The sequence below is a fragment of the Poeciliopsis prolifica genome, unplaced genomic scaffold (assembly GCF_027474105.1).
Source record: "Poeciliopsis prolifica strain line A6 unplaced genomic scaffold, Auburn_PproV2 SCAFFOLD001, whole genome shotgun sequence".
NCBI lineage: Eukaryota > Metazoa > Chordata > Actinopteri > Cyprinodontiformes > Poeciliidae > Poeciliopsis > Poeciliopsis prolifica.
Genome location: NW_026562376.1, coordinates 11180001 through 11193971, shown reverse-complemented (window position 1 = coordinate 11193971; position 13971 = coordinate 11180001). Strand labels below are relative to the sequence as shown.

The following is a 13971-nucleotide window of genomic DNA, read 5'->3' as shown; positions in this document are numbered from 1 at the left end:
CAACAAAAAGATGCAGTGACCGACAGGGTTTGAACATCTCCAAGTTAAAGTCTTGCCTCTTCCTACATTTTACCAAATATTTACAAAAGTATTATGGACTGTAGTTTTGATTGATTGGCTGACTGATTGAAAAAAGTCATTTAAATGATTAAGGAAGAAAGGCTAGCTTTCCCATTTTTAAAAAGTAATTGCCCCCATGACCCCTTTCGTAAATCAAACATTAATTGTGATGATCAACTCCATATTTTAGCTGAATAGCCACACTCGGTTCTGCACACTAACATTAATGTAAAATCAAGAAATCACTTTAATAGTACAAGTCTGACAAAATGAAGAATGCTGAAAGATCAAATCAATAGAAAAACAGATAAGAATCCCAGCTAAATGTGAAAAAGTCATTGTACTCTGAACCTAAAACATGGGAGACATTTAACACTTTGGAAATCATTACAAAGCCATTTTAAAAGGCGCTGGGGACCCAACACACCACACTTGGTGTCATCATGCATAGAATATGCAACAGTGGTGAACTTTCCTAGTTGTGGGAAATTACTCCAGGAGGGCTCTGATGGCTCATCCTGGAGGTCAGAAAACATGTGAAGCTCTGCAGGCCCCACATGCCATAGGCTCAGTATTCATGACTCAATGATAAGAAAAAGACTAGAGAAAAAAAGAGTAACCACGAGAAGCTGGATGAACTTCACAGAATATATTGGCTCTACTCGTTCTGCATGCTCTGTGCAGAAAGACAGTGAATCATCATCGATGATGATTCACATCATTCAACAATGTCGTGGCCCTGGCAGTTATTAGGTTTATTAGGTACACCGACTCTCTTCCATTGGGTTGGGTTAAGGTTTTAATGACTTTCGCTTCATAAATATCAAGGGTTATCCTTAAGTAACTGTAACCTGTAATTCATCTTCACTGCCTGCTCAGTTTGCCACATGTTGTACTCTTGCAGCTGCACTTGCAGATTTTTGTATTTACTTCAGTTATTCTTGCTTGACATGAAAAATCATTTGATCTGAAAAATTTATGTGAGACGAAAAGAACAAACAGATTCGATCTGCAAGGGTGAAATATTTTTTCTTATTGTACATCTACCTTTGTCTAATGTCTGGAACAAAACTATTCCTTTAAAAAAAACAGAAAAAAAAACAACCAAGGAACAGAACAACAAAACAAAGCAAAAAAACAACAACAAATGAGCTAAAGCAGTTTCATAAAAATGAAGGTGCGGTGGCTGATGTCAAGGGGGTGGGAGCATGGGGTTATAGCCCTCTTAATTGCTCCTCAAGTGGACAGCAGGAACAATAGGAAGGCCACTCAGTCACTGACACAACGTAATTATTAATCAAGCTCAGCTTTTAACATATGCTCCCCCTTTCAACGTATTAGCCCCTCTTTTTCTCTCTTTCCCTTTATTTCAAGCCTTGGCTTGCTGCTCTTTGTGTGTTTCTTGGACAGCCGGAGGAGCAGGATGAGGTCATTAATTATATACCCACCACATCCCTGGTCGCCACGCACACCTCTTTCTGTCGCCTGATCCCTCAGCTTGCATGTCTATGAGAGTTCCGATGACGAATGGTAGAAATTCTGCTGTTGTCTGGGTCTTCTGGGGCCAAACAGCCAGCACTCAAACACAGCAGCGGACAACTGCCCATTAGAGCCAAAGGTCTAGTTTATTGTCTTCATTTATCTCAAAGGATACAATAAAGAGAAGGCAGGCTGCACCTGACGGTAGCAAATCTTAACCAATATGAGGTTCCCCCTCACCCCCATTTTGACCTTCTCATTGCAGCCATGAGGTGAGTCTTACAGCTTCGTCCTTACAGGAGGAGCTGCAGGAAAACAAACACCACTTTAGCCACAGGCTCCGAAGGACCTGATCTGCATCAGCTGGTCATTCAAGCGCTAAAACTCATTATTCACGGGACCCTTAGGCAAAACAAATAATGACATCTTGCAGCGCCCTCTGGCGGTCTGAAAGGAAACAGCAGCTGACAGAGTATTCTTGAAAATGGGAATGGGTTCAAGTGGCAGGCAGCTTTGCCATTTAAACAGATAAATGCCTTATCGGTTTATAAGATAGAGCTTTAATATTTGCAAACTACTTCAGGAGAAGATCTGTAAACTAGTTTCAAGGTGAAATAAAATTTTGACACCAACAATTTCTGTTCCGCAAAGTTAAATGTATATTTAAAAACTGGGTTGTCAGACAACTTGGATAGACAAGGTACATATAATTAGAGTGCATCAAACATCAACAGCTGCAGCAATAAACATGCAAACACCTCTAGACATGTATTAATAGCCTTAGCAGCAGAGGCAGATGCTCACATCTGTTCAGAATAAAACCCACATGCATACATGTGCAAACCCAAAGACACACACGAGCATGAGCTATAAATCTGACACACGTCACCTTTAATTGTTTTAACAAGCCATAATGAGAGCACAGAGGGTCAGAGACACGTTTAGGATGATGTAAGTGTCCCTGGGAGAATGCATGAGCATCCGTCTGGCAACTGTGATTTCATATTTGGGTTTAATTCAGCGAAATGGCAGCTGTCTACACATGGGAGGGAGGTGGTAACAGAATATATGGCAGCACTTCCCTAATGTAAAAAAAAAAAAAAAGGCAAAACATGAAGTGTTGCCAGCGAGGTACAATACTGTCAGGCAGCAAGTCTGCAAACATACCAAATTTATCCAGAGAATGCAAAATGGAAAATTTGCTACGCACTTGTACAGGAAATTTTTGTTTTTTTCTCCAACTAACTGTAGATGATCATTTTCTCTGAAAGTCTCAGAGTTATTACTGCATTTTTCAAAGAGAAAAATGATTATTTCTCTTCAGAGCTAACATCCAGAAGCTATCTGTTTTTTATTCTCCTCCATCAATCCATCCTTGAATTCACTCAGCCCAGTCTGTAGCTGAAAAATCGACATTGATAAGATGTGTGATGGCAGCATATGGGTCCCTATGTCTCTGGGCTGAGCCTGCAGACGCACAGAGCATGCAAACGAAGCAGCAACACACGCGCATGTTTTCTGGATGCAGATTATTAGAATATGCCATGCATCTGTACAGTGTTCAGTATCTCCATGACCAGTCATGTATGGAAGCCATAAATTAGTCATTAGCGCACCAGAGCATAAAAATTGTAAATGTAAAATGGGAACGTGGTGCTTTAGCTGAAGACGTTTTTAATGAAACAAAGTTCTAAAAAAAAAAAGTACAATATTGTAAAAAAGTTCAATATTTTTCATTCATTTCAGAACATAAAACTGATCAATTACAGATTTATTACACATAGAATGACATAAGAGTCAAAACACAAAATTTGGTTTTTCAGAAAATTAAACCAATATTTACATTACCATAAAAAGGCAGCGCAAACAGCAATGTCAGAGTAACTGATCATGCTTCCTTTTACATGAATTACTGCATCAACTTGCATCAGTGTACGGGGAAGACATTAAGAAAAAAATGGGACACAAACAAAGATGAATGCACTTTCAAACATAAAGCTTATTTTGATAGTAATGCATTTACTAATTGGTATCGAAGCTTAGCCTCTTCTGAACTGCAATTTTTGCTGCAGCAAGCTTCCTCTGTATATCTGAAAATAGCTGTAATAAAAATGACATGGTAAGTAACCTCATCTTTCAGGTATAAGCTTCACCTGGAGGCAGTAAAACCACACATTAATGCCTATATCCCACCAGTGGAGGCCATTAGTACAAAAAAATAAAATGAAATAAAAAAATATATACTCCTTTGGGGCTTTAAGGCTCCTACTTTACTAATTACGCTCAAAAGAACATGAACGCCGGGAGCTAGAAACACTGCAGCCAGGGACTGAACCTGAGTCTCTATGGTGTGGGAGGAGTGATGGCAAGTATGAGCTGCAGGCTGCATTTGTAATCATAATAGTATACCTCGCTTCATGTGATCAGGTCAGAAGTGGAACAAAGCAGTGGCCGCAGGAGACAGAATGTAGCCACATGTTGGGTTTCAAGTGATAAAGGTTTCCTCAGCATGCTGCTCCAGGATAAAGGAAGCTGTTATGGCTCCATCTTTTATTTCTCAAATTCACTTCTTTGAGAAGACATTATTAAGTAGGCAGTGTGCAAACAGCTGCTAAACTCATTGTTTAAAGGTAGCATTCACTTTGTGAACATAGTGGCCAGAAAATATAAATCTGTGTTTGGAATGAGAAAAAAGCAATAAAAAGGAAATTCAATTGAACAAGAAGATAAAGAAAAGGGAAATCAGTGGATAAAAGGAGTTTGTATTTTGCACAGGGGGCAAAACAAATATATTAAAGATGAAAATCTATGTTTTTGACCAAATTGCAAAATTCTACACTCATCAATCTGACTGGATCATTCTCTGTGTTGGTATAGGTAGCATCATGCTGTGGGGAGGATTTTCTTCAGTAGGGACATGGAAGCTGATTTGGATTGAAGAGAATAAAGATAGAGCTAAAAACAGAAGAACAAATGATCACATTCTAGCGGAGAAGCAACCCTAAAAATACAGTCAAGGCTACAGTAGAAGGGATCAGATCAAAACTTATTCATATGTCTAGAAGGACCAAGAAAAGTGCACCTAAATCGACTTCAGACAAAAATGATGACAACTAACTGAATTTGCTCTTTCCAGATGCTCTGCATCCAAACTGACTGAGGTTCTTCAGTTTCTGAATGGGTCTCAAGATATGAAAAGCTGGCTGTATTTGCAGCAGACAAACTACAAGAAATCAACTCTGAGAGGCCAAATATTAGTATATATGTCACATTTTTGAGTTATTATTATAATGTTGTTACTAATATAATGTTGTAAGACACGTTAATGTTTGAGGATCTAATATAACAAAATGTGAAAATATTCAAAGACTATGATAAGAGTATAAAAATATTCAAAGAGTATTTTCTGCATCGGGGGAGCCTGGTCTTGTATTTGATCAACATTTATATTTATGTCTCTTTTCTTGTAAATTTCTGTGTGAACATGGGACCATAACAGCATGAAAAAAAACAACTTTCCAATTGCTATTCTCTCATGGCTGCCCAATAAAACTCTCCCTTGGGACAATCTATTTGATGCAATTATACAGATAGAGCCAATGTATATAATGGGATTGGTGAAGGCCCTTTTAACACTGGCTGTAACAATGATACACTAAATTAATGCTTGCATGGGGTAAAGTTATCATCACTATCCATTTGTTTGCTTTCTTATCGGAAATTATTTAAAAATGCCTGAAGACAGACTGCAGCAAGTGAAGTGGAAAATTTCCATTGCTGCTGTCCTTCATGGGCTGAATTTTATCCTGGCTGGTTGTACATTTTATGCTGTTTGAACAGGACAAAAGAACATTCGACATGCTTGACCCAGCAAGGTGCACATATTCACGCACACATTCACATTTTCAAACAATGTGAATGAAATGTGGAAGACAATTGTTTTTTGCTTTTACATCTTTTGTCAGTATTGGTAGAAAATGAGGCACGATATTCAAAAGAGATATTAAGAAAATCAACTACCTTTATGGAAAACTGTCATGACTTCAAGGAATTTGACTGAGAACTAAAGGATGAAATTGTAATCTGAAAAAAAAAATAAATCACCCTTATGAGCTTTACAAGTTTCTCAAAAGTGAAGTGTTCAGCTGTATTCAGTCCTGTTTTTTCAGATACTAAGTAAGCTGCCCTCAGAGTTTATTGAATGAGCAAATAGATTCCACCTGGTTGGAATCACTTTCAATATAAACCTTCCTGTTCTGAAAATGCTACAGCTTTGCTAGAAAACTCTGGTCAATAAACAGCAGCCAGAAGATGCGCAGCACATAATCTGAAACAGAAATACAGCTACAACTTTTCAGACAGGAATTTGAGTCCCTTTGGCATCTTATCCAAAACTAACGTCTACAATTAACAGGATAGTGTCTCAGATGACAGCTGGGACATGAAGCTCTATATTCAATAAGCATATGTACATGCTTTAGTGTGTGTGTCCATGTCTGTGGCTGCGTGCGTGCATGGGTGTGTGTGTTTGTTTGCATGTCGCCCATGTGGCTCCAGCCACCAGACATCCTTCTGCTGTTTTCTTTGGCCTTTAAATGTTGCCAGATAACCTGCTGTGCATCGGCACATAGTGAATGTGTGTGTCTCAGTGTCTGAGTGCATTGCCAAAGACGATTCCACCTTCTGCGACAGAACCCCTAGTCCACCAACTCTACCTTTTTCCTATAATTATTGTCATCTGAGCAGTGAGGCGGTTGGGATTCAAGGCCACGGGTCTGGTCACTCTCCCCGTAGCTCAGTTTCTCTCCTCTCTACCTTGACTTAACTCTCAGGACAGGCTGCCAACTTTGAAAATGAACCACATGGAGGGTTTGATGCATTTTAATAAAAAATTTGTATTTCATCAAAATGAAAGAGGAGAGAAGGTGTTATGGTGATTATGACTTACATATACAGATGAGAGACGCTGTAGTTGCAGATAAAGAGTCTATAGTTTAAATGGAAAGGTAAAGGTTTGTGACAGACATCAGAAGACAAAACAGGGGATACTGACAGACACAGAGCAACAAAAGGAGAAGCAGCTGAATCTCTCTGATTGAACTGATAGAACACTGACAGGGTTAATCTCTAGATAACAACTCCCTATTGATTAGCGTGCACACATGAGCCGATTAGAGAATTGATACACAGCACACACACTTACAGCCCACATGATCTCCAGAGAGATTTTTCTGAAGCTTCAGATCCTTGTCCTACTGACCTATATGCATAAATAAGACACAAGAGGAATTCCCATCGGGGGTCTTTTCTCTTTTAAGTCTTTAGATGTTCTGTTTGTTCAGATCTATAGTTTCAAGACGTAAACAAGTCCTTCATGTTTACAGCAAAATTGAAAAGTGTGTGAAGTTAGGAAGAGAGAAGTTATGTGCTGTAATTTTTTTTTTTTTAGAAAAGTGTCTTATTATTCTTTATTGTTATTATTGCAAAATGAATAAATGTGACGATAAAAGCAACCAAAAAGATAAATAATCAAACAGGTAATAGGAAAAGAAAAGCAAACAAAAGAAAGCCACAGAAAAAATAATAATAAATATAAAAGCAAAAAAGTCTCATGATTGATCCATAAAAATTAAAGAAAAACTCATTCATGTTGTTACTCTTAAAGTCAAGTGTGATCTAAAGATGTTTGTTTGTCCTTTGGTTCAAAAAAAATATACTGCTGCACTTTTTTGTTAAATACAGTACAAATTTAACGTACATCAATTTTGCTCTTTGGCAACTTGTACCTCACTATTCCACAAAGACAAAACATCACTCTGTCTTATATGCAAATAAATTAATATAATGTTGTAAAACTTTTTAACTGCCATGAATTTGATGAAATAAAGGCTGCCAAAATTTAAATTCATGTCCATGCTTGATATTTTCTTTCATCTCTGAAGCCAAGTGAAAAGGCATTAACAGAAGATTATGCAGGGCAAAGTTTGACAGACTCCTCTGCTTGATCATCATTCCCCTATTCGCAAATCTGCTAAACTCACTTTGATGCCTAGACAGAGATACGTGTATATCAACTACCGGCTATGGGAAGTTCATTCTAGCTGATGAAGATTAATCAAAAAAACATTTAGTTATTAAAAATGACTCGAATAGATTTGCCAGAAAGCAAAAATCTGGCCAGAGTCGCAGACAGCACAGTCTTGATTCTATGCCATATTACAGAAGCCAAGTCTAGCTTAAAAAAATGGAAAAAAACCCTGCTAGCGCTTCTCTTTGGATTAGATGACGAGCCGATCTGCAAACACCAATTATAATGCTCATATTACCTGCCAAAAGCAGGGCAAGGGGCAGACAGGCAGAAGGAGAGACAGACAGGTGGGCAGACAAGCTCAACTCTTGGCTTGAAAAGAGATGCAGTATGTAAATAACGGAAGTAAAGAAAGAATGAGATTAAAACAAACAAAAGGAAACTCGAAAAGGAACATGAGTTGTAGAGGTGAAAGAGGAGAGATGAGCAGGTGGTGGTCATGCATAATAACACTATCAATGGTTTAAAAGCTCACAAAGTCAAGGCTGAAGCAATACTATCTAGTATTTCAAAAATAAAATCTGAAATAATATACTAATAAAGGTGATTATTTTTTTCCCATTTAAAGTTTTGTTTAAATTTTTTATCAGAAGCAGTGAAAGGAGGGGTAAAACGTGCATGGGAGACAAAGAGAGATTCATGAAAGACAAGGCCAAGTTAGAATATCTTTTTGATTCTGGGCAAGAATAGGGTAGCAGAAGAAATACTGTAAAATGAAAAGCTTATTCTTTTCATTCTTTACAGTGAAAAGTTTAGATTAGATTCATTAATCATTAAACACAACAGCTCTTGCAGTAGAAAGAAGAAGGAGACCTGCTCTAATTACTTAATAGTTAGCATATTAACTGAATAAACATCTTTCTTCTGATTAAAGGGGGAGTTTTTCCTCTCCACTGCTGCTACATACATGCATGAATGGCTGCAAAGTCAATGACACAAAACAAGTGATTGTCATGCTCATCCAGGAGGAGTAAATGCTGCAAATATGTGACTTAATGCAACCCTTGGATGGAAAGATGGAAAGCTTTTAAACCAATTTTAATACAGTGAACTTCATGCACTGTTTTATATAATTATTTGGAATGTATTTACAATTTGATTGAAATGCGATTTTTGACATTTTTTGCAATTTTTACAAAAGAAAAATGTATTGTTAGACTATTTTCTGGATTTTTGGGTTGAAACCTATTTCCAATTTTATATTAGGTCTGGGCTGACAATTAAATTTTTTACCCAGTAGCAAACCATTTCAGATAAAGACACACTGTTGTTGATGCAACTAAATTGATAGGTGTGTGAAAATGACCAAATCCAATCTTTTTTTTTTTTTTTTTTTCCAATTGATACATTTCTCATTTTTTACTTCCTTTGTAATCCTTTCTCTTGACACTGAACACATTATCCCACTTACACCATTTTGGATGAGATGCGAGTCCCTAATACAGAGAAGGTCATATTGTACAAGAACAATAGTGAATCCTCACTTTCAGAAATTCATGCAAATCACTGGACAATCAGCATCCAGTTCCTCCCTTGCACTCTTGTCTCCACTCCTTTTTGTCACTTGCCTAAATCCAAAGGCCAGCAGTTTGTGCTGACAGGAGATGGGCACCACTTTGAAACACTGAGTCATTCTTTCAGAGCATTGCTTCATTAATCTTTGCTCACACACATACATGCAATCACTCACTGCTTGTAAACTGCATTTTGGATCTCTGTCTCCTGCGCAATGCAAACATACTTCCTTGCGCATCTCTCCAGACATGCTCTCTAACATTAGTCTCTACCATTAGATTTTTATGGATGAAACAGTAGCTGCTATTTTCTGAAATTTCCGTGGTAACTCACCCTCGTCCTCATTGGAGACAGTAGTCCCTCCATAGCTGATTCGGTTGGTTCCGGTGGGCTTGCTGGGCCCCCTCAGCTGTGTCGGTGTATTATCCCAATCCGCAAATATATCCTGTTAGAAACGCTGTCTCATCCTCTGAGCGAGCATCTCTTCTTCAGCTACAGCTCTCTACCCACCCAGAGAGCCCAGCACGCTGACAGGCACACAGAGAGTCTGTGTGCAATGTGGGAGTGTGTGCAGGCATATATGCACCCACACACACACACGCACACAGCTTGAAGCAGGAGGCGAGAGGGTAGTGAGAAACTCCTGGTGCTTCTCTTTCTATCTCCAACCTGTCAGCAGATGTGTGATCCTTCCCTGCAAACCTCTGTGCTGTTAATGTGCAATGTCCATAAAGGGTCTCTCTCTTCTCTACCTTTCTCTCTACATCCTTTAGCTTATCTCTCTCCCCCTGCCTTGCTCTCCCTCGGTGCCGCCAGCTACATTTGTTCCCTTCAATGTGTCAAATGATTGCAGGTCGTTTTTTTTTTTTTTTTTTTTTTAGCCGTAGTGACCTCCGTCTCCGTCTGCTGGCTCTCTCTCTTCCCTCTTTCTTCTGTCCCTCATCCACTCAGTCTGTTTGTGAATCCTTCACGTAGATGGTCTACTCCAAATTCCCACCCAACTTGAGAGGCGAGACAGAACATACGCTCATAGTGCCTGTGCGTTTTTGAAAGTAATGGCGTTAGATAGAAAGAAGAATATAAAAAAAAAGAGAGGGCACTCTTTGGTCCACCATTGTCCCTCTAGACAATAGTGGCTCTTCATTGCCTAGCAACATGATCAACCACTATTCTCATAATAGACAAGGCATGAGTCACCAATTCAAATATTAAGCATTGTTTCGTTGCTTTCCAACCTGTTCAGTCACATATAGGGTTTCCCCACCAACACACGTCCAATCCCAGACCAGGACTAAAAGAAAAAAATACTGAGTGAACACACACCAAAAAACACTGTTGGTCTTCTGTACTTGCAGAGCAGTGTGGATGCATTTCCTACAGTAAGAAGACCTTGGGGTTGGCACAAAATATACTGGAAACACGACACATCACTTCTGGCATGGGAATCCTCCATCATGATCTGGAGACAGTTGCAGAGGAGAGGGACTTCCCTTCTGGACCTGATATTATCATGGCGGTATCAGCTCTATTGTGTTAACTCAGGTCCAATCCTACTTTATGTAAATATTAAATCTCAACATTTTCATACTGCCCCCTCCTATCCTTAAAAGACTAAAAGCAAAACATAAATTGATAGAAGCCAAAAGATTTTAACTGGTTCTCAGTTTCATAATCTTCCCTCAAATAAATGTGTTTTTCTTTTTCCTCTGGTTTATCTAGGAGTTGCTGTAAAGAAAGACCAATAGCTCCAGTGCTTTCTGGCCGCAAACTGTAATATTGTCTGTCCTCTTGAAAGATAAAAACACGTACAAATGTTCTCCCGTGTTTTCAGTTGTTGCCATGAGAACTATGTTCATAAGAGCAGCAGCAAAAAGAAACTGAGTGCTTAAAAAAAACCTAGAATAAATAATCAAATCTGAGCATTCCTCCATCCACAGTCTTTCCCTGCCACAGGTGTTGGATCTAAGTATGAAGTGAAATGACACACTCGGGTTCAGGTGGCTGCCTGCAGACTTTGACATGCCTCTCTGCCTGAACTGCATGACTCCAAGTGAAGCATTCGCTCTCATGCTGTTCTTTTTGTCTCTCAATTATTTTTAGTCTGGTCTCTCCACATTGACCCAGATAGGACCAAAAAAGTGTTAAATTTACTAAATTAATGATGACAGAATATCACTGGGGATGTTCTTTCAATCCTTTGTGCTGCACATAATTTTATAGTAATAATCTTCACATTTTACTGTGTGAATTGTTAAAGTCATTAAGAAGTTCACCGATATTTCCACAGATGATTTGATATTAACATATCCCCTATTGAATATATTTAGTTAGAAAACCAGCCTATTAGCAGCATAAATCTGAAAGTGAGTGCTTCTCATCACTAAGCTGTCAGTGTGTAGTATTTATTGTAATTCAAAGAAATTTGTGTATTAGCATTTACAAGTGGCATTAAATATAAGTAATCCCTATGTTACAATGAATAGCATCCGAATTGCAAAAACAACCACCACCCTTTTCACAGTGTTAAGGCATGTAACCCCTCCATGTGGTGGTTAACAGCTGACTCGCTGACTTTTGTCAGCACATTTTTTACATGTCGAATGATCATTGCATCGATCAAAAAGCAGATAGACTGGAGCTTTGTGTCACATTTCAGCATTGATCCCCGGCCAGCTGAGAGAGCATGAACATTTCAGCACAACAGAGTGAGGGTATGATCAATAACACTAAAGCGGCAGGTGACAGACCTATTGGAGCTTGAACATACACATTTCTGTAGAGAGAATAGAGAAGGACTGGGATTTGTTTTTAATGCAGACAATGGTGTTTCATTATTTGTTTTTACCTTTGATTTTCAAAGCAAAAAGGTAATTGTGAGAACACTTTTTAATATCAAAAAAGTGATTCCTTAAAAGCAGAAAGGAAATATCCTAATCTGGATTAACAGTGGATCAGTACTGGACATAAGGCAAGATCTTTTAAACAGAATAAAGTTAAATTCAACACAAAAAACTAAAAAAATTGTACCATTAGCTTTATCTGAGTTTTTAGTGCCCAACGGATAGACTCTTAAGCCCTTTCTCTTTTGCCAAGTCTCACTCTTGCCAGTTAATGTCTGGTTTGCTTCTAGCCAACTTGGGTCCGTCTCCATTGGGAGACTGTTCCTCACTATTGTTGGCTTGAATAGGCAGGAATGTGGACACGCCCTGAGCGCACAGGTAAACCCAGACATTTCATTTTGTCTTAAAGGCAAACAATCAGAAGTGTTAAGTAGCTAAAACTGAAGCCTAAAATTTTCCATCTAGGTTTTATCATGACTGATTCAAATCAGTAGAATGTGTTAAGCAAATAGTCTTTACACTGTATCAAACAGAAGGCACACCCACACATCCAACACACATGAATACATTACCTAAACATAATTCTCTGAAACACAGGTGCCAATGATGCTGCAGGATGAAATGTCACCAAGGACAAGACAACTGGAAGAGCTCAAACTCCATTAATTAGCAGACCTCTAAGCTTAGAGATGTCATTCGACCCAAATCAATCTCTATTCTAATACCAGCTCAAAATATAAATTACTATTTTACTTTATTTTATCTCCAAATATATCCTTTAAGGAAAGATTATTGTTTTTTGTGGTAAGGCCTCCCTATTTACAATATATTTTTAGATTGATGCTTTTGTGCATGTTCCTGACAAGCCATAGTGACATACAGCCCCATATATCACCATCATGCATTCCTGCTGACAGTGAACCTGTCAGCAAACCCAACACTCACACACAGAACACACACATTTACCTCACGTGCCAACCCCCGACCATATCCAGTCACTATAAAGAATAGGTGGTTGGGATGTAGTGGGTGATAAACACCACAATCACAGAACAATGTGCACAGTGCAGTGCACATTGATTGCACTGTAGTGCACAATATCCTGAAACCCATCCCAACCCCCTACGGTTCCCATCCCCCTACTACGACTGCCTTCTCTCCCCTTCACTTACATCCCTGACACCCCAGCTGGACCCCAAAATTAATCCCTAGTGACTTTTCCACCACACAGATGTGAACGAACAAAACCTGCTTCGGTGAGTGGGCCAGTGAGGCTTTCGTCTTTTCATTTGTTGATATGTTTGGTACAGTACATTTTGTTCAGTAATGTAATTCAAGCAGGACTCAAGAAGATGAAATATGTGAGAAAATTGTAGGAAAGTCCATAATTGTCTCTATTTTTTGTTTTTTCTGTAGAGAGCTGCAATTACACAGTGGAAAGCAGATATCCCATAGGCTAGAGCAATTAACCACGACTGAAAACACTAACACAATGTGGAAACAGTGGACTTAATTGCAACTATTATCAATTCAACCACATCAAGGGAAGACAAGATGTGCGTCTCTCCCTCTTCATGCTTCGACTTAAAGTATTTGAATTGTTGTCTCAATGACAGATTTGTATGTTTTTGTCTGCTCCCTATTAAAATACATATTTACTGTGTTTCCAAGCTGTGTACAGAAGGGACCAACATGTCTGTATACGGCCTTGTCACCTACTTATAAGGCCTTAACGTTACAACTAAATCAATAGCACTAGAGTTGAAGAAATCTGTGGTTGACCCTCATGCTATGGAAAGGATCGTCTTTTCTCTGTAGCCCAACAACATCGACGCGGGAATGACCTGTCCTTACTAACAACACATTGTCAATATTCAGTTTGTTCCAGAAAAGGAAGGAAGGAAGGAAAGCTCCTATTCATGATTCAGACTAAATATCAGACCGAGTTCTTCATGTTTGAATGCCTTTAAATTGGAAAATAAAATTCAG

At 38.7% G+C, this 13971-nt stretch overlaps 1 protein-coding gene across 2 annotated transcripts in view; it reads right to left on the bottom strand.

The window, feature by feature from the left end:
- Positions 1-13971, bottom strand: part of frmd4a (FERM domain containing 4A) — a 117798-nt gene that overhangs the window by 84438 nt on the left and 19389 nt on the right. Inside the window, exon 1 of one of the 2 annotated variants that reach the window (XM_055041740.1) lies at positions 9476-9697. The exons of the other annotated variant lie outside the window; for it this stretch is intronic. Coding sequence (XP_054897715.1) covers positions 9476-9508 — 33 coding nt within the window. The 5' untranslated portion in view covers positions 9509-9697. Of the gene's footprint in view, positions 1-9475; positions 9698-13971 lie in introns of those variants that run through there. 2 annotated transcript variants of the gene reach the window in all.